Raw genomic sequence first — 26,679 nt, forward strand, 5'->3', positions numbered from 1 at the left:
TGCTGAATAATGGGCAGCTATCAAAGGGCAAGAATTCAAGCCAGGATGCATGCTGCCACAAGCATTTACCTAAGTCTTTACAAAGGTGTGAGGAGAAGGGAAGGAGTCGTGTAAGGCTGCAGAGCTCTGGGTTACATGGGTGTGGTGCTGCTGCATTTCAGAAAAATATGCACCGTTTAAGCTATATGAAATTCATCACATCATTAGTAAAATTTTATAAAAATTCAAAATTATACTGGCAAAATAATATGTCATGAATGTGGAAAATAGTTCATAAACTAAGCTCTCAGTTAATGGCCTTTGAGCTTCAAGTTATGATATAACAGACAAAAGCACTAGTTTTCAAAGCAGGACCTGAAAAGCACAGTGCAGGCACTCAATAGGTATTTGTTAAGCTTGTACTCAGTGTAGTGGGGTAGACATGGGTGTGACCAACAGAGGCTCTGTCACTTGCTCATACTAAGCCAGGACAAAACTATGTATGTAACTACTTCCCTTTGTAAGAGTCGACAGCCAAGTCGCCAAGGAATGAAAAACAGACAACCATTCAGATTCTGTAGCATCGACACACAGGGCTGTAATTACTTTGCAGAATTCACAGACACTGGATTCATTTTATCTCAAGATATAATGCTCAGAAAGATTTTGAAGAAAATTCGGGGATGAATTTGTGCCCATTCTCATAACGAAGACTTCACAGACCTTTCACAATAAAAGAAATCCTCTTTTGAGAGGACCTAATATGCAAGCCTAGTAAAGGTGAAATGATTTCTCATGGGTTTTAATTCACAGAAGAGAGTGATGATTGTCCAAAAACTATTCACGCATTGAAAATTGCAGGCCACAAACTGTGCTATAAAATATTTCTGAAATAAGAGTCAGTTAATCCACCAGCTAAGATCCGCCAAGGTGTGTTTTACAACATGCATTTCCCTTCCAGTAATTCTAATCCAGTAATTGGAAGAGGGTTTATTTTTTTTGTTTAGATGATTGCTAAAATGTTCCAGTAGGTGTTGACATTCCTGTACTGCCTAATCTAAGAGTATTATGGTTAGAAGGACAGAGAGAAGTAATCTAACCAATACCAGCCACTACCAAAAATTCTTCCTGTTCTTTGGCAGGTTGTGCTCATCTAGCCATTCTTCAATATCTGCAGGATGGGTGGTTTTAATCTTTAAAAGGTTTTTTCTTATGTAGTATTTTAACATCAGAGCAGATTCATTTTTACCTCTGCCATCCACATCCCCAGAATAACCTCTATTATACTGCAACCTGTCTAACCTCTTTGATATGAAGCCAACCCTTTTCAGGCAAACCATCCAACCCTGTTCCAAAGATGGTAGAGTGGAGTTTTGTGATTTAAACTTTCATACTATTAAACAAGGATCTTTACTGTTTATTATATTTTAGTCATCTGAATAAAGATAACAAAGGAGTTCATAGGAAAATGGATACATATTGAGGATACACTCCTAAGTGAAATAAGTCACACATGTGTAAATACCGAATAGTTTCTCTGGTGTGAATAAACTATAATAGTACATAAGATCCTGATGATATAATGGACAATGTGAAATAGGAACAAAGAGGCTAAAGGTGTAGGTAAAGTCGGAATGGGAGGGGAAAGCTAATAAGGGAAAAGAAAAAAATATGATAAAATGAAAAAATGGAGATGAAGTGTTTGTAAAGGGGAAGGGGAGGAGGGGTGAAGGAAGGGCAGAGACAAGGGGAAAAAAATGAGAACCAAGACCTGTCATGTAGAGGTACAAGATCCCAATAATGCATGTAACTGTACTGTATCCCTAAAATGTACCAATAAACTCAATGAGGAAAAAAAAAAGATAACAAAGGAAAAGAGCAGTAGCTCCCACAGCGTGACTTCAGCCAGAACGACAGCTTGTTAGATAGCAGTTAGCGGTTGTGTAGTGGTGACACAATCAGATCAACAACCAGAAAGAGTAGTTATTCCTACCTTCCACTAATTTCAAAAGTTGCCTCCTTACATTCAGATTTCAGTAACATATTAAAACCCTATCTGGTTCCAAATACCATCTACTGTGCTCTCATATACATTTATTTTCTTTTTCAGTGCTAGATGATGAACCTAGGGAAACATTCCTTCAATAAAATGAATAATTATTGGGCCAGGGACCTAGCTCAGTGGTTCTGCCACCTGCCTCAAAAGTTCAAGGATTTGAGTTTCATCCCCAGTACCAAAAAAAGAGAATAATTATCCATTATCTACCAAGTGTAGTGAACAACATTACAAATTGCAGATTCAATAGACTAAATCTAAATATTTAAAAGAATCTGGAAGTGGTCACACACTAAATTTATGAAAATATCTGGGCCAACTAGCTTGCCTTCATATTTGCACATGGATGAAGACTAGGTTTAATTACTGAAATCTGTAACTGAAAGAGAGTGTGCCCATACCTTTATCAAGCATCAATAGTACACTGTATTATCATAGCAATATTTTTATTCATTTGTCCAAAGTTGCATTATCAAAAATACAGTCAGACAGTATTGTGCAGTTTCCTAGTAATTTATCATGGTAGCATTCAATTTTTAATAAAAGCAGCCTTTGTCTTTCTGGATTATGGCCCCCTGATCTTTTCACTTCCTTCACAAAGCAATCAGTTCATCTCTTCAGATTCCTCCAAGTATATCAGGGATTAGCCAAAAGCATATATTTTGAACAAATATTTATTAATAGCCTACATCAGGGCAGTCAATATGCTAGGCATTAAAATGCAACCTTCCCATAGATTCTTGCCCCAACTTTGAATTCAATATAGCCTAAAATATTTCAGAAAATAATTTTTTCAATATTTCATTTTGAAAAATTTTAATCCTTCAAATGACTGAAAATAGTATAGCAAAGAACTAATTACATCGCATCTATATTAGCCAATTGCTAGCAGAAAGTCAATTTTAAGTGTTTTCTATTTCTATTATGAAATAAACTTTAAAAGTCACTACTAGAATTTAGAATAAGTAAATTAGAGTGGAAAGGAATAGGAAAGACTACATCTGAAGACAGAAGGAAATAAAACATTTTTGCATGTTCTTCATGTAGCAAGGTGAGAACTACTTTATAAGCCCTTCTCTCAAATTGTGTTGTTACTTATAATGTACTGTTTACTACAGCTTCTGTTTTAAAACTTTGAAATATACCTTAGAATAATTCTTTTAATGTTACTGATGACGATAAACTTAAGAGGAGAAATACTGGAGACAAGGAATCTGATTAAAAAGCTATAATAATAGTCCAGGAGAGAATGAAGAATAAACTAAGGAAATAGTGATAGAGATGAAGAGACCAATTCCAGACTTTACGGTCAGGGTGAGTTCCTTTAATATGGAAGGGAAGACACAGGAGCAAAACTGTGGTGATTTTAGATTTTTTGCTTAGATTACAGTGATTGCTGGCCATCATCTGAAGGAGTTAACACATGGAGGAGAAGCAGATTTAGAGAGAAAAAAATAAGTTCAATTGTGTTTTTCTTGGCTTTAACATACTTATCAGATATTTAAACAGAAAATGTAGGTTGAATAAAAGACTCTTGGTATAAATATATTTATACAATTATACTGAGAATAAAATTTTACCTAAATTCATAGAGTAGGAAGTCAGACATAGATTATATTATTAAGGGCAAGTGAAAAAATGTAATACTTATCGGGCTTGTGTTGTTTTCTCCAGTCTTCTGCTAAGTGACATATAAAGCTCAACTTGAGTATGAGTTTTGGAGCCAAATTGCTGGTGTTTGGTATAATCTTATTCAAAGTACTAGTTATCATACCTTAAACCAATTACCAACATTTTCTGCTTCTCATCCTCTTTATATGCACACTAGAATGATTTTACAATCACATTTTGTTCTTAAGAATATTGTTTTGAGGAAAAATACACACATACATATGCTTCAAGTATACAAGATTTGTACATTGCAAAATTGTAAAGAAAACCACAAGATGACATATTTGCTAGTCACTCAACCAAAGTTTTCACGAAACTGCAAATTTCAGTTATTCCTCAATTTCAACATATTATGACAGTTGATGATTCAACTACTAGCTGATCCCTCAGGAGTTAGCTTTCCAGCCACAGACCTCTCATCACTGCACTTTTGACACTATAAAACAACTGCATATCCCAGCAGAGTTATGCCACTCCTCGTAACAACACCTGACAGAGAGGACAGAGTGGAAACGCTGCGGTAAGAAAGGTTTTAAATGTAGATGTTAAGTAGCAGATATATATATCTATCTATAGATAGATAGATAGATGATAGATAGATAGATAGATAGATAGATAGATATTCCTATTGTCATATATGTATACATATTGAACTGTCAAAATTATTAAGGCTATATGTAACAGTTGCTTTGATTTGTAAACTTAGTAATTAGATACTTATTTTTGTCTGCAAAATATTTTCTTAAAATCGCTTTTCTGTGAGGGTGTGTGCGTACTTCAGAGGGACCACAAATGAGTTGTCATAGAGGTAAGATGCTGTGAAAAGTCAGTTTAAGGTTCACTCCACTGCAAGTTTTATGGACCTAAATTCATCAAAAAGAGGGACCATGTACTTCCAGGGATTCGCTAAGTGTGTACAGTTGTAAATTTATTTGCAACCTCTTATTTACCTTTAAAATGTATGCAGTATTTGCACTCTGCTCTATATCCTGTTGACTTTAACAAAAATTAATTAAATATTTCCTATTAACCCATAAACAACATTGAAGCTCCAGGAAGATGCATCTAATTTATACAGACCAGCATTTTTTTCTCCAGCACATCCCAATTTATGGCTTGAGAAAGAATAAATAGCTAGAAGGCAGTGTTAATACTCATGCTGTGTCTTGACTACAGTATATAATCCAGAGGTCTTTTATGCGGCTTATTTACCTTACTAACTCATGTGGTTTTGAATAATCCTTGAAACTAGTTGAAAATCATTCTATTGCATTAAGACCATCATGAATTCTACTATTTCCAAAACTATTTCCTCTCTCTCTCTTCTATATGCTCTCAATATTTTGTAATTTCTTTATACAACACACTTTGCCTTCCATGATAAAAACATTCATACCTGTCTTTCCTAATTAGCCTTCCTATGAAAGAAATCACACTTTGTCATTACATCCTGCACAGTGCAGCCTGCCACTGACTGCCCAGAGAAAGCAGGCTGTTTGCCTATACCCATGTGTGCACACTTTATTGATAACTTTCTGTACTGTCAAGTGCCTAGAGAATGCTAAATTTGATGGGAATTTTAAATTCCATGACATTATCATTAAATTTTTGTATTTTAATTTGAATTGTGATCACTAAAGTTAAAAATTGAGGTAAAACTTTGCAACATTTTTTCTTTTGAACTGAATTCTTTACTCACATAAATATACAGGAACAATAAAGAAATTATGAAATCTCCATTAATCAAGGCAAAGGCATTCCAAAATGATGATGTTTATATGAGAAATGAAAATTTTTTCCAAAATCTAAATTTTTTTTCAGCTTTAATTGAGTTTATTGGTACATTTTAGGGATACAGTACAATTACATTCATTGTTGGGATCTTGTACCTCTACATGACAAGTCTTGATTCTCATTTTCTTCCCCTTACCCCTGCCCTCCCTTCACCCCCCAAATCTAAATTTTTAAACTAAACATTCTTCAGAAAATTATGTAATATATAGACCCATAATATTATACTTACTAAATTCAATAAAGCAGGCAATATTTCAGCTGCTATATACAGCAAAACCTAGAATGTCAACACTTTATTAGTTATCAATAAATGTTTTATAAATAAATAGCTAACATCAAGAAAATCCACTAGCCTCCTTTCTAACCTGTCTTTCCCAGATCCCCTATATATTCTCTAATTATCTGTCACATACACACCATGACAAAGTAATGATGATGATAAAATCACACAGAAAAAATTTTCATGAACGTTCTAATCCAAGTAATGGACAAATGTTTATCCTATTAGTGGCGTATTTTAAAATAAAAAGTTTTTGTTGTATTGTCTAGTTTATTGTATAATCAGTGATTGAATTTTATTTAGCTTGGTTTTCCAAATACTTATTATCAATATCTGATACACTATAACAATGTGTTTAATAACATAAAGAACCTAAAATGAAATGAAAATACAGAAAAATGTTTTTTCCTAAATGCTTGAAATAGTTCCACCAAAGTATCATAAATCGGGGGGTGGGGGTTGCTGGAATCGAAGCAAACACTTCTGTCATATAAATTAATTCCATATGTGTAATGCTGTTTTTTGAATTTCCTAAAATAACTAAGAAACTACATATTCCCACAAAAGCATTCTTTATATAAGCTGATGAATCATTTCATTCCAGAAAATTTTATTAACAATTAAAAATGTTACTGTTAAATAGTACATGAATGTATTCAATATAGTTGTAAAGGTGAAAATCACTTTTAATTTTACCTAAAGAACCATGTTGTTAGTCACACATATACTGGTACTCTAACATTACAAACAACTATACAAGGCAGAGAGCTGTTAGTGCCATCATATGTACTACAACTGTATCTTTTAAATTTATGTTAACATCTAGTCTTTCTTCTGACTTCTAGGGTATTCCCAAATAAGATGAAAACTCTCCTTCTGATCACTGCCATTTTGGCAGTAACTGTTGGTTTCCCGGTAAGGATTCACTTCTGCATTCTAAAGTATTTTTTTTATAATTCAGAAAGCCCAGTGCTTCCTCTCCACTTTGTAAAGAAACCTGAGCCTGCCCTTCAGATTATAGCCAAGAAAATATTATCAAACATACACTGTTCAGTGAATGTCAATTCCATACAGTCCTGCTACCATGGTGAATTTCAGCTGTTCCAAAATATATATTATATTTTTTCAGAAAATTATTTCTACAATGTTTTCTGGATAATAAAAGCCTAGATTTTAAAATTAGATACAATGATATATATGGAGAAAGTCTATATATATATATATATAAAGTCTCTCTCTCTCTCTCTATATATATATATATATAGAGAGAGAGAGAGAGGCTACAAAAAATAAATATAGTTTTATAAATTTATATATATAGTTATATATGTATAGTTTTAAAGTGTTGTCGTCAGCATGAGTTAAAATAATTTCACTGTTTGAACATTAGGTCTCTGAAGACCAGGATCGAGAAAAACGAAGCGTAAGTTACTTTCTTCTTTTTCACAGGCCACCATTCTGTGTAAATTATTCTTGACTGTGGTTAAAAGTATTCACTTATCCAACTCTCCCAAACTTTATAAACGTTCTTGAAGAGTGTTGGCCATTAGCCCTGACCAGGAAGGGCTAGTTCCACTAGGATGCGGGGAAGCATGTCAGCGTCTCACACACTATCCAGAGTCGGGTTGAAATGTGAATCACTCTGTGTCAAGTTGGTTTATGATATTTTCACTAGAATTATCTAGCGTCATCAAGGCCTATAAAGCACCCATGATTTAACTCTGCTTTATCCCTACAATGTCCATTCCAGACATGGCAAAAAAAAAAATTAAACTAAAAAATTGATAAATGTAGGTATGTTAATCAGCTTCCCATAAGACACCTGAGATGAACTGAAACGAACAGAGCACAGGTCTGTCTTGGGTAACAGTTTTGGCCATTCCAGGCCCACTGCACTGGGCCCGAGGGGCATAATACCAGAGGCAATCTGACCACCTTGTGGTGGTCAGTGCCACAGGAGAGGAGAGCCTCCTGCAGCCCTCTCTCGGGGCCCCACCTCCCATGACAAAGCTCCCCACCAGACTCCACCTTCCCACAGCACTCTGAGAAACAGTCCTTTGCTGTATGGCCATTGGGGGCCATTCCAGATTCCCACTGTAGCTGTGAGCCAGTTTCGACTGTGGCAAATTCAGTAAAGAACAGTTTTGGTCTTAACAGGTAACCAAAATGTTTAAGAAGAAACTAAAATGTTAAGAGAAAAAGTCTCCTTTAGAATTTTGTTTGTATTTTGTTGAAAATCTTATCTGAAAAGCATGGTTTAGAGATGAAAACTATACACAGACTGTTAAGAATATGGAAATTGATAGGGACCTGCACAGATAAGGAAGAAGAGAGGGAGAAGAAAGAGAGATCCAAGAAGAGAGATTGTCTTCGTTACATAGCTTGGGTAACACTTGTGTAGAGATAGAAATATGAGAGCACTTCAACACTCCTATTTAAAACATTTTTATTATAGAAGAGATTACTGTACTTGAAAGTATGCTTTGCATAGGAAGATGAAGGAACATAGTGATCTTTGATTTTCTAAAATTAATCAAATCCCTGTTTATAGTACACATGGAAATAGTAAATAACTTTAGACCATGCAGACAGATCTCTTGCAAATGGGAAGGGGTTCAGGAACAGAGGGAGGAGGAACAGATACGCCATGCACAGGAACCTAATTACCACAGTGAATGTAAACATCTGCCATAAACATGAGCTAAGAACAGTAATAACCATAAGAATGCAGATGGGGAAAGGGGATTTAGAGGCAGAGGGTGGAGGTGGGTTAGAAGGGGAAGGGGATTTTAAAAAGTGTTATGTACATTTACCCACTTCCCCAGATGAATGTAAACTTTATCTTAAGAAAATATGTACTAGTAAATTTTTAAATAACCTATATGTTAAAGATACATTTTATTTCTCTTTGCAAAGAGTAAGACAAGCCCTTTTCTTTATCTCAACAGATCAGCGACAGCGATGAGTATACTCCACAGATCTTTTTGCCCCCTTTTCAGAACCCATTAGGCCCATATCCACCAATCATAAATCAGGGATATCCAGGGTATGGGTTTTACTTATTTCCTTTCCCAGTATCTCAGTTTGCAGCTACAGCTCCTCCACTTAATAAAAAGTAAACAAGAGGAAAGTCACAGTGTGATTTAAAATTAAATAAGTGGTAAGTGTGCATAATACAGCCATTTTGTTGTTGTTGTGTTTGTTGTTACTAACTGTTTATGGATTGAAATGCATCATTGCACACAAAATAGATTACAATATTCTCAGGCAGCCACATTTTTCACTGGTAGAAACTGTTGGGGTTTCCACTTGAAGATAAATATATGTGTCCTTTCATGGCCCGAACAACATGCAGGTTAAATCCTTCATTTGCTGTAATGTAATGAAAAAAAAACTTTATTATCAAAACATTTTATAAAATATTCAAACATTTTCTGCTATTATCAACAATTGTGCATTTTAGACTTTAACCCTGGGCTAAGAAAGGTAAAATTTTAATCAAGATAGAAATCATAGTAGATGAACTTGTGGACCTACAATCTAAGATAGATTTCATCCTACTCCTTAAAAAACCATGGGCCAGGGATTTAGCTCAGTGTTTCTGCCACCTGCCTCACAAGTACAAGGTCCTGAGATGAATCCCCATTACAAATATATATATATATAATTATATATATATAATTTTGTATATATACACAATTATATTATATATATAATTTTTCTAATACTAATATATATTAGTATATATTATACTAATATACTATATATACTAATATACTAATATATTATACTATATATACTATATAATATACTATGTATACTAATATGTTAGTATATATATTACAAATATATATATTTACAAATATATATATAATTATATATATATATAATTTTTCCAATACTAATCCCCCAAATTTTTCTTCTAAATGTGACAGTGGAGTAAAACCCCAAAAGCTGCCTGCTCCACCTATAACTAAAGCCCTATCTTCTCAACATAGCAAAAACAAAGCAGACAGTCTGTGAATTAGCAGTGAATTGAGGGAGAGTGAACTCTACTGAAGATCACATTAGACCCATATGTCCATTTTAGGGGGAAAACTATCAGCTAATACCTACTCCTAAATGCTCTGTCCTGCATCTATGCAATCTTCCTGAGCAGAAAGTTCCCCAGTCCTTAAACTGAACAAATTTTTATACCAATGTTTGTAATTAAAATACAAAACTTTATATGTTCCCTAGAAAAAGACCCACTGAGATGAATAACCAATGTTTTCATTTATTTCAGATTGCTGTAAAATTGAATGTCAACCACTTCCTTGAAGAATCAATAATCCTGTAAATAAAAGAAAAAATAAACATAATTGAGGCATCAAATAGTGTTCTCTAGTCAATATCTGTAGTGATCCTCTTTAGTAAATACAAAAATCCCCCAGGATTCCAAATTTCTAGATCTCCCTCAGTGATAAAAATGAAACAACAGATTTTATTGTACATTTATTGATCTCTAAACATTTTGGATAAAGCGTGGAGAGTGGAGGAGACCAAAATCAACCAGCCTAAAAATATCCCAAATGAAGGTCTATGCTGTAGCATATGGTGTATAGTTCCATTTATTGTATTGTCATGAGCCAGAGATTGATTTAACTCAAAAATATTTGAGTAATTACATGTGTGCCTATGACTATAGGAAATTAGTTTGATGTGCTGGCAAAAGATACTGAGAACAATAGAGAACTGCCTCTAACTTTAAGAAACTGATAATAAGTAAGAGCCGTAGAAAATCACTTATATCATGCCGGTAGGTTACAAAGTACTTTCCTAATCATCATGCCACCACATCTTCACATAAGCTGTGTAAATTAGTTTCGCTTTATCCGTGGGGAAACTGAAGATCATGACGGTCCTAAGGACCTATATGATCATGGACCTAGCCCAGGGCAGAAAAGGAAAAACTAGATTTACCCGACTAGTGAGGTCCATGTCTTGTCCCTTTATTTCAGGAGGAAAAATCAAATCTCTACTAAGGACAACCATCACAGGTCTCCTTCGTGGTTAGACTGGCTGCTACATTGCCACCCGATTTATCTTTTCAAATCACAATTTGAACTTTATACTGATGAGTTTGATTGCTTTAGTTTGATTGCTTTACAAAATCCACTCAAGGCCTTCCACACCCAACCAAAGGCTTCTTTCCCTGTCCCCTCCACCACCCCAGCCCATGTCCCACTCCAGCTCAGACTCGAGGCTGCCACTCCCTCAGGTGCCTTCCTCCAAGCACAGCCACTTGGGGTTTGCCCGAGGAAATGTTCATCCTCCTCTCACTGTCAAGGTCTCTTCTAAGGATCAAGTCACATGAACGACTTTCATTTAACAAACAAACTCCTCTTTTTGAAATAGAATGAAGTAACTACAACTTTAACCCTTTACCCCAGCCTTCAGGAATTTATATTTCTTTTTTTTTTCTTTTTATTGAGTTTATTGGTACATTCTAGGTATACAGTACAGTTACATTCATTATTGGGATCTTGTACCTTTACATGACAGGTCTTGATTCTCATTTTTTTCCCTTGTCCCTGCCCTCCCTTCACCCCCTCCTCCCCTTCCCATTTACAAACACTTTATTTCCATTTTTTCATTTTCTCATTTTTTTCTTTTCCCTTATTCCCTTTTCCCTACCCTTCCCATTTTCCCTACACCTTTAGCCCTAACAACATGAAATAGGAGGGAAAAGGCTAAAGGAATTTCTATTTCTCATCTTCATGAATCTCGTTATACTTTAATTTCCAGTAAAACAGTTCCTTACATTTCTGTATCCTGTGTAAGCTCCCAGAAAGTCACACCAAGTAACTATTCCCCAGTACATAGCACAATTGAAGGTATCCAGTGAATGTTAGATGGAATACATTTATAAAACTTTCAAATTCCTAATTTTCAAACAGAAAGTTATTTTCATATGTCTAACATATCAAGCTCCTTCTTGTACGAAAGGAACTTTGAAATCAATATTTAAATGTTAACAGTTCTACTCAATTACATTAGCACAGACACTTGAATAATTTCTTGGCTACTCACATGATACTACAGAAAATCACAGGACCCATACAATATCAAGGCATGAATAGAATTCCATATCACAAAATAACACAAGTATCACAAAAACATATACATAACTCTTTAAAAAATTGTTTGTTAGGGAAAGCCGAAATAGCTCAGTTGGGAGAGTGTTAGACTGAAAAAATTGTTTGTTGGCTATTAGGAAACCAAGTTCAGAGGTTTATAGTTCATCAAGTATTTTTTCTCTTTTACAATAGGTCAATGCACATGGAAAAGTTTTATGAGCTTTGTAGAAAAACAATTTATTCTAATCATCAGCTCTCATCATTCTCATGCTGAGTTACTTGAAGCAAAAAAGTCCTGAAGAAGTAACGATAGCAAACGGTGACGAAAATAAACTGTCCTACAGTATTTGACAAAAGTTATCCAAAGAAATTAGGCTTGCACAATAGACTCTTCACTGTCTTACAGTGACTGCCTTTGTCTCCACAGTTAGTTACCAGGAAATTAGCAAATTTCTCTTTTAACAATTTATGTTTCTCCAGCACAAGAACAAACTGTTCACAGGTGGGACATGTGATAGCAGTTATGGAAATTCTGCCATTGTGCCTGCGTGATCCGGCTGAAAATGATGGCCAGCCTCATGAGCCACCTGGCGTGTCCCAAGCAGGGAAAGTACTGTGTCCCTTGGGCATCTGTAAGGATTACAGGTTCCTCAAATATTTGAATGATGATTCCTCCCTATTAAAGCAGTGATCCCAATTAAAGCAATGACAGAGACATCAAGAAGACCAGTCTTAGTATAATGTGGTGAATTAATTTTATAAGAACTGTTTCCAAAAATTCATACCACAGTGATATATGAAGAAAAGGGGCAAAAGAGAAGGGGAAAAGGAAGGAGTCAGGGAAAGGAAAGAAGGGAATGGAATTAATATGAGAAAATGGAAAAATGGAAGCAAAATCTTTGTAGATGGGGGGATTGAAGTGAGGGGAGGGGAATGGGGAAAAAATAAGAACCAAGATGGATTATGTAAAGGTGCAAATTTCCAATGATGAATGTCATTACATGACATTATACCTTAAATGTACCAATAAAATTAATAAAAAATAAAAAAACTGTTTCCTGACCTTATAGCTGACAGCTTGGAGGCCACTGTACGGCTGGACAAAGGGAAGAATGGAGAAAGACGCAGAGGACTCAGAGACCAGGCCATGGGGGCTCAAGAACATCAGAGACTAAGGCTAAGACATTATACCTTAAATGTACCAATAAAATTAATAAAAAATAAAAAAACTGTTTCCTGACCTTATAGCTGACAGCTTGGAGGCCACTGTACGGCTGGACAAAGGGAAGAATGGAGAAAGACGCAGAGGACTCAGAGACCAGGCCATGGGGGCTCAAGAACATCAGAGACTAAGGCTACTCAGAGCTGGGGAGGAGGGGCTGTGTGGGTATTTACTGTCTTCCTGCCAAACTTTTTGTTGAGTCTTTGATATATGTCCTTAACTCTGGGCATTAGACCCCCTTGGCCACTGTATAATAAAGGGCTCGAATCTGGCACAGACTGTGGTGCATCTCTATTGTTCGAACTCTCTCGTCCACAGCAGGGTGAGAACTTTCCAGGGATCATGAATAAGAGTGGCAAGATCCTGATTCAGTAAAGAGTCTGGCACACTGTATTGTACTTAGGGAAAGGTCATCAAAGCTGAATGTAGTGAGAGCCAAGTGGTACAAGATAAGACAAGGGGGATAATAACATTGCATCAGCACTTACAGGCCCTCAGAAGGAGCTTGGAATGTATCCTAAGTGCCACAAGAAGACACTAAAAGATTCTAAACAGAAGCATAATTATATCAGGCACATGTTCAGAAGATAAATTTTTTATAAATATATGAAGGTTGACTGCAAAGTGACAATTGCTGTATGGTAGGGATGTAAGTGCCAGTCCAAGACCCCAGTAGCAAACATAAAAGTGAACATCATAGCACTATTTACTAAAGCAGGAAGACTGATATACCAGTTTAAAATGGGATGTGCTTGTAGACTAAATGTTTTGCTGTATTCATGGTGAATATGTGTCTATTTCACAGGCCACTCAAGATGTTTCAAAAGTTATTGAATACATAAACCTGGAGTTCAGTAAAGTCAACAGCAGGTTGATGGCATTCAGGTAACAAGAATGGAGTAAATCAACTAGAATGGTGCTAAAGATAGAGTAGAAGAATGGAGAGTGTGGACTCAGGAAGAGTTCTCAAAAGATCTTCCAAACTTAGAGTTTATGGAAAATAAAAAGAACAGAAAGAGAATTTAGGAGCAACCAACAGCTGGGTATGGTGGTGTACACCAGTCCCAGAAGGCTGAACAGGAGGATGGCAGGTTAGGAACCAGCTGTAGCAGCTTAGCAACAGCCACACTTTGTTTCAAAAGAAAAAAAGAACTTAATGGCTGGAAATGTAGATCAGTGAGAAGGTTCTGGATTTAGTTCTCAGTACAGGAGGGGAAAAGCAACCAGCAATTTGAGAAGAAAAAGAAATTTAAGAAACATTACAAGCCAGATAGACTAATCATAATGCCAACAGATACTAAAAGATTGAATAAGAAGAGGGTCTAAGCATTAATACTAGATTTGACTACTTGGAGTTCATGGTTGACCTGTCTGCTAATTTTGAACAATTCTAGAGAAATAAAAGATCTATTGGAATAAATATAGGGCACAGCTACAGCAAGTCTTAGAAATAATTCAAGAAATAATGTCTTAGATAAGTTGACATTTTTCTTGATTACAATTTGCCTTTTATCTGTGTCCTTCTAATGGCTCCAGAAGTTCTGGGAGCCTAAATAAATTTATTAAAGCATACATTTATGAAGAGACTAGGAGCCAAGTCATGTTGATGCTCAGTCTGGTTTCCACATGACATCAGATGCTTTCCCACCATCTCTGAACAGTGCATCTTTAAGGATTCTGAAGAAAAGATGATCTCTTTAAATGTTCTCTACAAGAGGGATATGTCTATTATAGTCCTGACAGTGTTTTCTTTATAATATGCAATATAATATATGATATAATGCATATGTGTATATATTACTGATTTAAATAGGCTACAGGAGAACCAAAGTTTGATATTCCATTTTGCTACAGTGTTAACAAACTTTAAGAGCATCTTAAGCTAATTTCCCCATTCTTCACATATAAAAAAGATTTCTGAAGTACACAATTTTCTACAACAAAATGCCAATTTTTGATGCCATAATAATTAAACTCATAGAAAGTAGTTGTTTACATTGCAACTATTATCACAAACCTTGTATTCTAAGAACACAGCAGCATAGTAAGATCAGCCTTATAGTAATGAGATGATTGGAATAAAATGGAACAGAAAAAAATAAAAGCACATGCATAAGAGCATTAAAGGAAGAGAAAGCACATGTTGAATGTAAGAAATGCTAATGGATTAAGTTGTTACCAGTAAAGAGGGATGCATGAGTCAATAATCACTACTGACTATAAAATGCTTTTTTTCAGTGCTTTGACTATGGCCTTCTGTTCTCACAGTAGCCTCTTACCCAGTCCACAGTGTGAGCAGTTTTACTGACTCACAGTTATCACCAGGACCTAAACTGTAGGCAGCTGTGGCTTGAACAGTAAGTTCTGCGGGTTCATTACCCACAATCCAATGGTGTTTCTGGAGCAGATTTTGCATACTAAAAATGAATACAACACACAACCAATGCTGGTGAATTGGTTTCAGATTGCAGAAATTCTATCTTTTGGGACCTTGTCCAGTACCATCTCATTTTCCTGGAGATGCAAGAGCTAAGATTTCTTTTTATATTTTATATTTATTGGTACATTTTAGATATACAACACTTTTATATTCATCATCGTGATCTTGTACCTTTACTTGACATATCTTGGTTCTTATTTTATTCCCTTTCCCCCTCCACCCTTCCCTATTTACAAAGACTTTCTTTCCATTTTTTTTCTTTTTCTTTTATTTTTTTCCTCTTCCTTTTTTACCTTTCCCCTACCCCTCCCATTCACCCAATACATTTAGACATTTTCTTCCTATTGCAAAACATCAATTACACATTTTGATCCTTATTTACACTTTTAGTTTATCACACCAGAGAAACTATATGGTATTTACATGTGTGTCCTGTTAATTTCACTTAAGAGTATGGCCTCAATGTGCATCCCTTTCGCTATAAATGTCACTAGTTCCTTGTTCTTCATGGCTGAGGAGCACTCCATTTTATGGGGAAAAAATGATACATGTTCTTTATCCAGCCTCAATTTGATGGGCAACTGGGATATTTCCAAGTTATAGCTATTACAAACTGCACCGCTATAAACATGGGTGAGCATATATCACTGTGGTATTACTCTTTTAATTCTTTTGGGAAGATACCCAGCAGAGGAATAGATGGGTCAAATGGGACTTCCAATCCTAGATGTTTAATGTTTCTTCATATTGATTTCCATAGTGGTTGCACCTCTGCACTTCCACCAACAATGAAGAAGGGTTCCCTTCTCCCCACAACCCTGCCAGCATTTGTTATTGGTTGATTTCTTGACAGCAGCCATTTTTTGTGGGATAAGGTGGAATCTCAGTGTTGTTTTCATCTACATCTCTTGAATGACCAGTGATATGGAACATTTTTTCATATATTTATTTGCTGCTTTTGCTTCTTTGTCTGAGAAATGTCTGTTCATTTCTGATGCCCATTTTTGAATTGGATCTTTATATTTGAGGGGCTTGATTTTTTTGAGTTCTTTATATATTCTAGATAGTAGACCTTTGTCTTAGGACCAGCTGGTATAAATTTATTCCCACATTGTAGGTTGCCTCTTAGCTCTGTTGGTGGTTTCTCTTGAAGTGCAAGCTTTTTAAAAAGATGAGATCCCAGTTATTGATTCTTTGTGCTAGTTCCTGTGCTTCTGAGGATTGAAACAAAAGTAATTTGGGAGTTCCAAATAAATACTCCTTAAAATATATTTTTAAAAAGCTTTAAATGGTAATATTTAAGAGAGTACTGCCTGCAAAATCTGTCTTTTAGAGAATACAGAACAAATAAGACATGTGATGGAAGTAAAGGATGCAGAGGGAAATGGCAAGTATTTGAATAAAACATTAATATATGCCCAGAGGCTATGCAAAGCAGTGAGTAACAAATGCAGTACAGGCTTTATGGAGACCATGTAAATGAAGGAGCAGAGCTGAGAGCAATCAAGAGTGAGCAAGAGGCACATACAAGCTATAAAACATTCAGGACAGTAAAAGCTGGGAAAGATTACAGAATAAATTTAGGGAGTGTACAAAAACTCAGGAAAATCAAAGGTAGAAAATGAAGGGAAGATTGCACAAGAGGATTGATAATAAGATGCTTTTCAAGTACATGAAAACAAGATATCTGTACAGAAGGCAAGAGTCCCTCACAGGTGGCAGAGGAAATTTATTGAGACAAGAGGTAGAATTTCTGAAACTAGATAATTAAATGACTCAGTTTTTCTAACGATTTAGTGATGACAGGATAGGACACATATTTCTAGAGGACAAATTGAGAAAAATCAGGCTGATATTAGGATAACAAGAAAGAAAATGGACCGAAGATTTTGTGACTTATTTAAGACTGACTGAAAACATGAGTGCTATAAGGAAATCTAACAAGATTTGTGATATCCTTGAAGTTGTTCAACTTCTCAGGATCTCAGTTTTCTTGGCTATAAATTGAAGAGATTTTACAAAATGAACTTTAAGGCAATGCTATGGTCTGAATGGATGCTCCAAAGCTCATGTGTCGGAGCTTAACATCCAACAGAATTAGGGATTAAGATTTGGGACCTTTAGGAGGTGTTATGATGTCCCCTAGAGTTTTCATGTGTTCACAGGCGGGGTTTTTGGATTATGTATTGACTAATATGCCCTCATGTGTAGACTGATGCCACTATTGTGGGGCTGAGTTAATTATCGGAGGAATGAGTTCCTAAAAAAATGATGAGTTTGGCCCCCTTTCTCTCTCTTTTTTCTTTCTCCTGCTTTCCCCCATGTGCCAAACACGCACACACTGTCTTGCTCTTCTACCTTTCACTGTGGGTTCACGCAACAAGAAGGCACTGGTCAGCTGTGGGTTTTTTGACCTTGAACTTTCCAATTTCCACAACTGTGAAAAATAAATCTCCATTCTAGCCATGCAACTAGCCTCATTTAATGCAGTTTTAAAGGCCCCAGCTCCAAATACTGCCATATTCTGAGGGACGGGAAATTGTAGCTCCAACTCACATTTTGAAGAAACCTAGGCAGCAAGGGCTAGGATCTAGTTCACTGGTACAGTTCTTCCTTAGCATTCATGGGTCCCTGGTTTGGTCCCCAGAAAACTCCCCCCAAAAAGCAGCAATAAAGTTGTTCCTCTATGGCATCATTTTGTAACAACATAGGAAATTGATAAATATTTTTGTCATATTACCACAAATAAAAGGATTAGTAATGATATACTTTCATTTTATTTAAGTTTATGTCCATCTTTCTTTCAAACAATGCCTCCATTCCATATTACTCAGGATCAAGATAAATAAATTTTAGTTGTCCACATCTCAAAAGTGTTTTGGTGAACAAGTACCAAACAATTAATTATTCTATTTATTTCTGAAACTCATGAAAAAGAAATCAAATTAAATCACATCAAACTTTCAGAAGTTTAGTGGGAGCATAAAGCAGTCTGTATTCACAGTTTTACCTATATACAATTGAAAGATTTTGATGCACTTGATTTTTCCCCCCTGGTTCCCATTATATAGTTGACTACCTATCTGTTTCTATTCTGCATGCTGCAATTTTTTCTTGAATTTAATGTTCCAGTATATTGCAGATTAATCACTTAAACTGAATTTGGAGAAGTGAACTATTGGATAAAAGAACAGTGTTTGCAAGTCTTTTTATATCTACTAACTAATAGCTTTACTTTTAGGCATCTAAATTGCCCTCTTCACTAAGTAGTACAAGAGAAAACTTGTTTCCCTATGTTGTTCTCAGAGAGCTAAGATTTCTGATTCCCCCTTTTGTCTTTCTTTGGAAAATGCTAAAACATTTGGATAGCTCCAATGTAGACTTCCTTTAGTTCCTTTCAAAATTCATCTGCCTTAACTCAAAACTATTCATCTCTCCTAGGTCACCTTAAATCAATGTATATAGAAATCAATGTATATAGAATCCAATGTCACTAAAATTCAAGTAAACGTTAAATGGGCTTTGGAAGGGCAGGGATGTTTGTCACCTTTGGTTACAAATATTTCCCAAATGCCTGAAATACTGCATGTATCCAAAGAATAACGTCCAGATTTGCAGAGCCCTGAAAGGAATAAGATCAGTATTTGAAGTTGGTGATGGGCTAATCTCACTGCCAAAATGTTTTTCTCTTTGTTGGGGGCAGGAGCTTGGGAATTCCTAGCATTTCCAGATGTTTCTGAAATATCCTTTACTTCTAAAACAACACTTTCAAAAGAGTCCTTAGTCTATGGCACTTGTAAATTAAATAATTAAACACTCATCTTAAAATCAGTATCATTGTTAAATCAATGGCTATGGAATAGACCGCCTTCATAATTTGGGGATTGACCAAACCACAACCTTCTGGATATCCTTTACTTGACAGCAAAAGGAAACACGACTGATTCAGGTAGAATATAGCTTTCATAGCTTGTTTCATCAGCTTTGAAACTCTGCTGTGTCTCTGAACAGTACAAATCAATTATTCTGAGAAACACATATTTTCAACTTAGTCTACACAGCTGAGTAAGAATTCCAGGATTCAGAAAAATGTTCCCAACTTTCTAAGACATGAAATAGTTCTAAGAAACAGACAAGAGTACAAAAAATATATACAATGCTGATATTATTTCTTGTTTACATTCTGGCAGTTCTACATTGATTCCCGTAAATGCCTAAGCCTCTTCTCACTTTCACAGCCAAAGTGAACCACAGTGAGTATTATGCCCAGAAAACTGCAAGTAAAAATAATATATATTCATTCCTGAATTAAGCAGGCAAACTCTTTGCATAGCTTTTTACCAAAATATCCACTCTATTAGTGATATTAGAATAAATTGCCCTTGAAACAGAAAAATATCCCCAATTTAATAATTTCATATTTGACATCCAAAATATTTGACCAATATTATTGAAATTTAAAAATCTAAAAGAGCATTTTATTCATAAGGAGTTAATAAATCAGTAAGCTTACATTGAATGCTCACATCTTGAGTATACTGATGAATAGATGTTACAGTTTAAATGCAGATGACTCCCCTCTCTTTACATTAGTTACAATGTTTCATGTATGGATTTAACTCATAAAATGGTGTTTTGGGGCATGTAAGAGATGTTTTCTGATTTTCAGAAATCAATCATTGTAACAATGCAAGGAAAAGAGAACCACTACAGTCCCTACTAGATTTAAGGTCACTTGAAAAGAAGCATTCATAAAATGTGAAAATATTATGTCTAGCTATTATTTCATTTTAATAACTTTTAAATTCAACAGATTACTTGAGTAAAGTATGTATATATTTTCATTCTATATTTTTAAAAGCAATAAAATTTGTTCCTTACAAAGATACAAGAAGTCTTTCTTCAAGCTTTGCAACTGGTAATTCTACCTCCCCACCCCCTGCATTTCATTAACTGACCCAAAGATGACCTTGCTGTTGTCAAATGTTTCCTTTTGCCATCATCCTATTGGGTACAAAGTAGGAGGGAAATAGAATAGGACTCAAACTATTAATACCCGATAGTTAGTCTTCAGCTACTTTTCTTGGTCTTCTGTATAGCTGAGAGGCCAATCGAGACTTACTGCCAACCAAGCCCCTTCAGCCACAGTGAAGGTAAAGGTTCTCTTCTGCCCTGTGTGATTCCTTCCCACTGTGATTAATTGGAATGTGTGTCACCAACGCTATTTCAAAATCACATTTTCTTCCTTTTGCCTTATTGCTAATCTTGAATACATTCAAATATTGCTCTACAATTTATTTATAATCTAAACCTCAGATCTGAGATAGTATTATGATCAAATTTACTTTTAATTCTAGCTTAAAGTCACAGTTTGATATTGGCTAAATTATACATCATGAATTCTAAATAAGAAAGTTCCTACAACAGTAATCCTAACCCTAGAGACAATTGTGGACAGTAACTATTCAGAAAGTTGGACCTATACTAATAATCCAAATTGATCCCCAAATAACCTTCAAATTTTATCTCCACCTGAAAGTTGTAATTTTATTTTTTGGTGTAATCATTGTTTCAAAGCATGCCTTTTATATGCTCATGAAAGTTGCATTATTTTATAAGTTATGTCTTCTTACTAAGTGATGAAGACCAATGTTTACTGGTTTAAGGAGCCAATTGTGTAAAGCTTCATCTTAACCCTGATATTTATTCATATTAAAAATGGAAGAACCATACATTTTATAGAATGTTTTCTTTTTGTCTGTCATATCCTTTTGTGTAAATTGAAAAGGAATCTGTGATTCACCATGGAAAGATCATTTTTCAATCAGCAATCTTATGAAGTAACAAATAAGGTACATATATTTGCTTAGATTGCTCAGATTTGATTCCACAAAAGCTCTTTTCCATGCAATGGCTCTTTTAGAGGTAGTTTTGTAGTCAGTTTAGTACACAGCCTTTCTTGTCACCAAGGATTATCTGAGGAGAAGAAAACGGAGTCCAGTATGCTTAATACCTTCTCCTTAACCTAGAGCTTTCATTCTGTGATTCTTGCAAATCTCAAATTGCAGTGACTTGAGTGTAAACAAGTGTATTTGGAAATGTCTATAGCTCCAGCAAGATATAGCAGGCATTTACTTCACAAATACAACATGTACTTTAATACCAAAGTTTGAGGGGTCTCATTACTGTCCAAATGGTATTTTTTTAATCAAATAGGCAGATGTGGTACCACATTCTCTTGTCAAAAAATAAAATTAATTTATTTATCTTAATACTTTAATCAAAGACATCAAAATCATCATATTTGTCTTTTTTATGAAGTTAATCATATCACTTGTGATTACTGGAGAAGTAGATTTAGATTTCAACAAATGCAGCTTTATAAGGGCCAGGGATTTGGCTCAGTGGTTCGCCCATCTGCCATGCAAGCGCAAGGACCCGAGTTCAATCCCCGGTTCCAAAAAAATAAAATTTTAAAAAATGCAGCTTTATAACCCTCCACTCCCTGCTCCACTTTACATACTGTTAGACTTATGATGGATTGTAGAATTTCAGGAATCTCTTAGTTCAAACTCTTTTGTTCCAAGTAAGAAATTTAAGGCCCAGGAAAAGAAGATTAATTGCTCATGGTTAGACAGGGCTAGAACTCAGTCCTTCACCACAGGGTCTGTTCCACATTGACGTGTTACCTGTTATTTCAATGCCATGACTCACTCTTTACATAGCATTTAATGTCCTACTTCTTTTGCTCTAATTTTTTTCCAATTTTATCTTTCCTTCTTACACAAAACTTCAATCAAAATGCCCACTGATATTCCAGAACTTTCTCCTTTGCTTGAAATGTTTGTTTACCCACTGAACTCTTCATAAGGAAGCCTCACCGAAATGTCCTCTTCTACACAAAGACTTTGCTAATTCTCTTAACCAAAACATTATATTGGTAGAAAACCATTTTCCTGTTATTTTCCACTTAGTTTCCTCTCAGAGGGATTTATATATGTTGCCACTCTCATCCCTAAAGTCAACGCTATTTGTTGGTAAGACCTATATCAGATTCACTGTGACAACTCAACATCTGGCCTAGTATTTCATTATTGGGAGATTCTTGTTATAAAATTAGATGAGCAGATGGTTAAATTTGTCCTGATACTTTCAGAAATATTATAAAAAATTACATTTAAAAATTTTACTCCAAATTTGATGTTTCTAATGGTTTTTGTTAGATACTTTGTTAGCCAAATCTGCCTTTAAATTTGGCTTTTTTTCTTAAACATTATATCCAAATCACTCCAGAATTATCAGTAATAGATACTTATAATTTAACTTTTTTCATTTTTTAGGTGCAATGATGAAAAGTTTTCTTCTAGTTGTGAATATCCTGGCATTAACTCTGCGTTTTTCGGTGAGTTTATCTCATTTAACCAGTTAGCAGTAAAGCTCTAAGAAAATTTCATTTAAGGTCTCTAATTATTCAAATTTATAAATGCAGTTATACTTCATGGAACAAATTAGTTGCATCATAGTTATTTTTGTACTTATTTGTAAAATTAAAGTAACATTCTTCTGGATATTCATAGTTACTATGAATAACTACGTCATGTGTAAAGTCCTCCAAATTCCTATGCTATACAAAACCATACATTCTGGGGGGAAATATGAAGATATTTTTAAATTATAAATGTTCTAGTGATAATTCATAACAAATAAAGAAATCACAATGCAGGAACAAAAATTCTTTCAATTAAATTTTCATATCTTCCAGGCTACAATCTCTTTAGGGAGTTAATCCTTAAAAGATCTGGGGTTTGGTTAAGCTTTGGACCACTTTCAGAGACCTTGACGCTTCTGCCTAGCCTCACATCCCAGTCATCAATTTCTCTTAGGCTGTGCTCTCCCCTTTAATTACCCGCTTGCTCCTTCCCAGGGGTCTGGGTTCATACACAGCTGCAAAGCTGGCAGGCACTGTCTTGAATTACTGCATTTAAAGATGGACCCAGAGAATGGTTCTCTTTCTTCTCTTTTAATTTATTTATGTTTTTTATGGTATTTTTAGCTATTACTGGATCTCATTTCTTTCAGAAAGTCTAAGCACTTTCTGAAAGTGCCAAGAGCACAGATAATAGTTTATGCCCTCCTGTAAAGATTATAAAGTCTGGAGGGCAATGGCTCTTACTGCATTTACTATTAAGTTTAGATTGTTTTTAAGTTAACATCTATTACATGTATCAGTCAGGTAAGTTACTGGATTCAAAATTACTTTAAAATTTTGTATTGCTAGGATATTTGACTTTCTTTTCTTTCACTTCTTCTTTCAAATTACATTTTATTGTGGCCTTCTGAACCTTAAGAACTTGGGATTTTGTGAAGTAACAGGAATTAAAGTTTGAATCATAAAATGAGCCACAAGTCCCTGCTCTGTGGCAACTTTTCTCTGAACTCTGAACTACTTTGTCTCCAAACTTTTCTTCACATTTTCACAAATGTTTTGCACCAGAAGGACATAAAGGAAAACTTCAAAAGAAGAATTAAAGATTACAGATTTGTATCCATTTTGCTATGAATGACTCTAATTTCTCATTCTTTATGGCTGAGTAGTATTCCATTTTATAGAAAAACCACATCTTCTTTATCCAGTTTCCAACTGATGGGCAAATGGGCTGTTTCCAAGTTTTAACTATTACAAACTGTGCTGCTACATTTTGAGGATATGCTCCTAAGTGAAATAAATAAGTCACAAATGTGTAAATACCAAATAGTTTCTCTGGTGTGAAAAACTATAATAGTACTAAAGATCCTAATGGGATAATTAACAATGTGAAATAGGAAGAAAAGGTCTAAAGGTGTAGGGAAAGTGGGAAGGATAGGGGAAGGGGAAAAGAAAAACATGTGAGAAAATTTAAAAATGGAATTAAAGTGTTTGTAAATGGGGAGGGAAAGGGGGGGTGAAGGGAGAGTAGGGACAAGGAGAAACAATGAGAACCAAGACATGTCATGTAAAGGTACAAGATCCCAGTAATGAATGTAACTGTATTGTATACCTAGAATGTACAAATAAATTCAATTTTTTTAAAAAAATTACAGATTTTACCATTCACTGTTATTAGCGGTCACAATTACATAAGTTAAAATAACAATGGGACACCATCTTTTACATGCTAATCTATCTCTGCCAAAAATTAAAATACTGAATATGATATTTAACAAAAAAGTAAACTCTACCTTGCTTCTTTTTTTTTCTTTTTATTTCCCCCAGAGGGGTGCCTTGCTTCTTTTTAACTTCCTACTTCTCATTACTTTTTTTTTTTTTGGTAACTTCTCAGGCTGCAGAGGAGCCAAACCAGGAACAACCAGCAGTAAGTTTCATTATTTCTGTTAGAGAAGTGGACTCTAAAATGTATTCTGCAAAGACTTCCAGATACCTTCTGTCTATAAACTAAATAAATATTCCATCCCCACAAAATAATCTGATCTTTAAAAAAACCCAAAAATGAAAAATCTGCTACTTTAACAATAGATAATATGCCTGTACCTCAATGTTCATCCGACAGTCATCTGAAAGTCTTGGCTTTATCATATAGCCCAAGTCATATATCTTTGGTTTTAATATATATTTAGCAACATGAGAAAATTCTTTCAATATGTAATATTGGGAGAAACCCAGAAACATAAATATTTCTTTTGTCCACTTTTAAGACTTGGGAGTGATTCTATCTTTGACCTATCTTTGAATATTTCTCATATGTGTGTGTGTGTGTGTGTTTATAACATCCTTTATTTCCCAGATATGTGTGAGTGAATACTTTATATATGTTTTCTTTTACAAGAAATGTAATGCAGTTTAATTTTGTTCATTCATGAATGCCTGCTGACACATTTTTCTGAGTGCATATTATTTGTAGGACAGAGGCAAATGAAAATAGAAAATACTCCCTTTGATCTTCTGTGGGGAAAATTAAACAAAAAAATCAAGAAATCCTCCTACATTTTACAATTTACTGTTATAATTAGTTTAGGGAAAATAAAGCTTGCTATCCCCTGGGCTAGTCTCTAGATAAACAGAGTTTGGGGGCAGTGACAAGCATACAGTAAGAATGTGTGTGCTTTTGTATAGTGTGTCCATTTTTATGAGATTATTCTATATATTTTCTATGTTTTTTATGTAGCTATAATATTCTGCATTTACTTAGCACTTTCCCTATATGCTAACATCTGGGTGAGATGGTTTACATGATAAATTACCTCATCTAATTTGTTTGAAATGAATATTATTTCTTTATTATTGAAAGTAATATCAGAATCATGAAGTGAAAGTGAGTTGCACATATTTATATCTTATAAAACAATAATGACTGCTAGGCTTCATCCTACCAATCTTGCATTGACTCAAACATCAAATATGTTACTACAAACAGTGTTGATTTATAGTATCTGTAGATTTTACTCTACAAGTAACACCTTTCTGCCATGGTTTATTCTTTTTTTCAGTGCTGTGAAAATGATGAAAGGCTGTTTAGTCAAAAAAAAGTCCTATATATCCTAAGTCATCCTGTTCTAAATAACTATCTTCATAATGCACCCAATTACTACCAAAATAGAGCAGTCATACCAATTAATCCATATAAGTGTCACCCATATTATGCACAATTATTTGTACTTAGGCCACAAACCCAAGTTCCCCAATGGCCAGTCCACCAGCTTACCATGCTACATCACCCCACCAAATACCCACCATTCATAGTCATTCCTGAAAAGAAAATTCCAGAAAAGGCCACTACCCCTACTACTGACACTACCAGTACCCCGGAGCCTGTTTCAGTTCCTGCTGCCACCACAGACTTTCCAGAACCATCCGCAGAGATCATCCACACCCCTGAGACTTCCACGGTCCCAGTTACTTCACCCGTGGCATAAAAACAGTAAGGAAACATCGAAGGAGACAACACAGGTGAGTGAATCCAGAAAACAAAAATAGGTTTATCAGCACAATCATAAATCTTAAAACACTACAAATAAATTAGATCATGGGAGTAGATAAAATAGGCTAATTATAATTTTAATTTAGAAGACCCATAGTACTGATAACTGTTTTTGCAAGAAAGGAAAATAGTTTTATTTTAC

The 26,679-nt window shown here is 34.9% G+C and overlaps 1 protein-coding gene across 1 annotated transcript; it reads left to right on the top strand.

The window, feature by feature from the left end:
• The first annotated feature begins 22,906 nt into the window (after positions 1 to 22,906).
• On the top strand, positions 22,907 to 26,472 carry Csn3 (casein kappa). Its single transcript, XM_019204813.1, has 3 exons — positions 22,907 to 22,963; positions 24,882 to 24,914; positions 26,047 to 26,472. Exons 1-3 carry the CDS (start codon positions 22,907 to 22,909, stop codon positions 26,470 to 26,472), a joined length of 516 nt encoding a protein of 171 aa, XP_019060358.1.
• Positions 26,473 to 26,679: the final 207 nt, after the last annotated feature.

Source organism: Fukomys damarensis, unplaced genomic scaffold, assembly GCF_012274545.1.
Source record: "Fukomys damarensis isolate Sample0158 unplaced genomic scaffold, DMR_v1.0_HiC HiC_scaffold_35, whole genome shotgun sequence".
In the NCBI taxonomy this organism is placed as follows: Eukaryota; Metazoa; Chordata; class Mammalia; order Rodentia; family Bathyergidae; genus Fukomys; species Fukomys damarensis.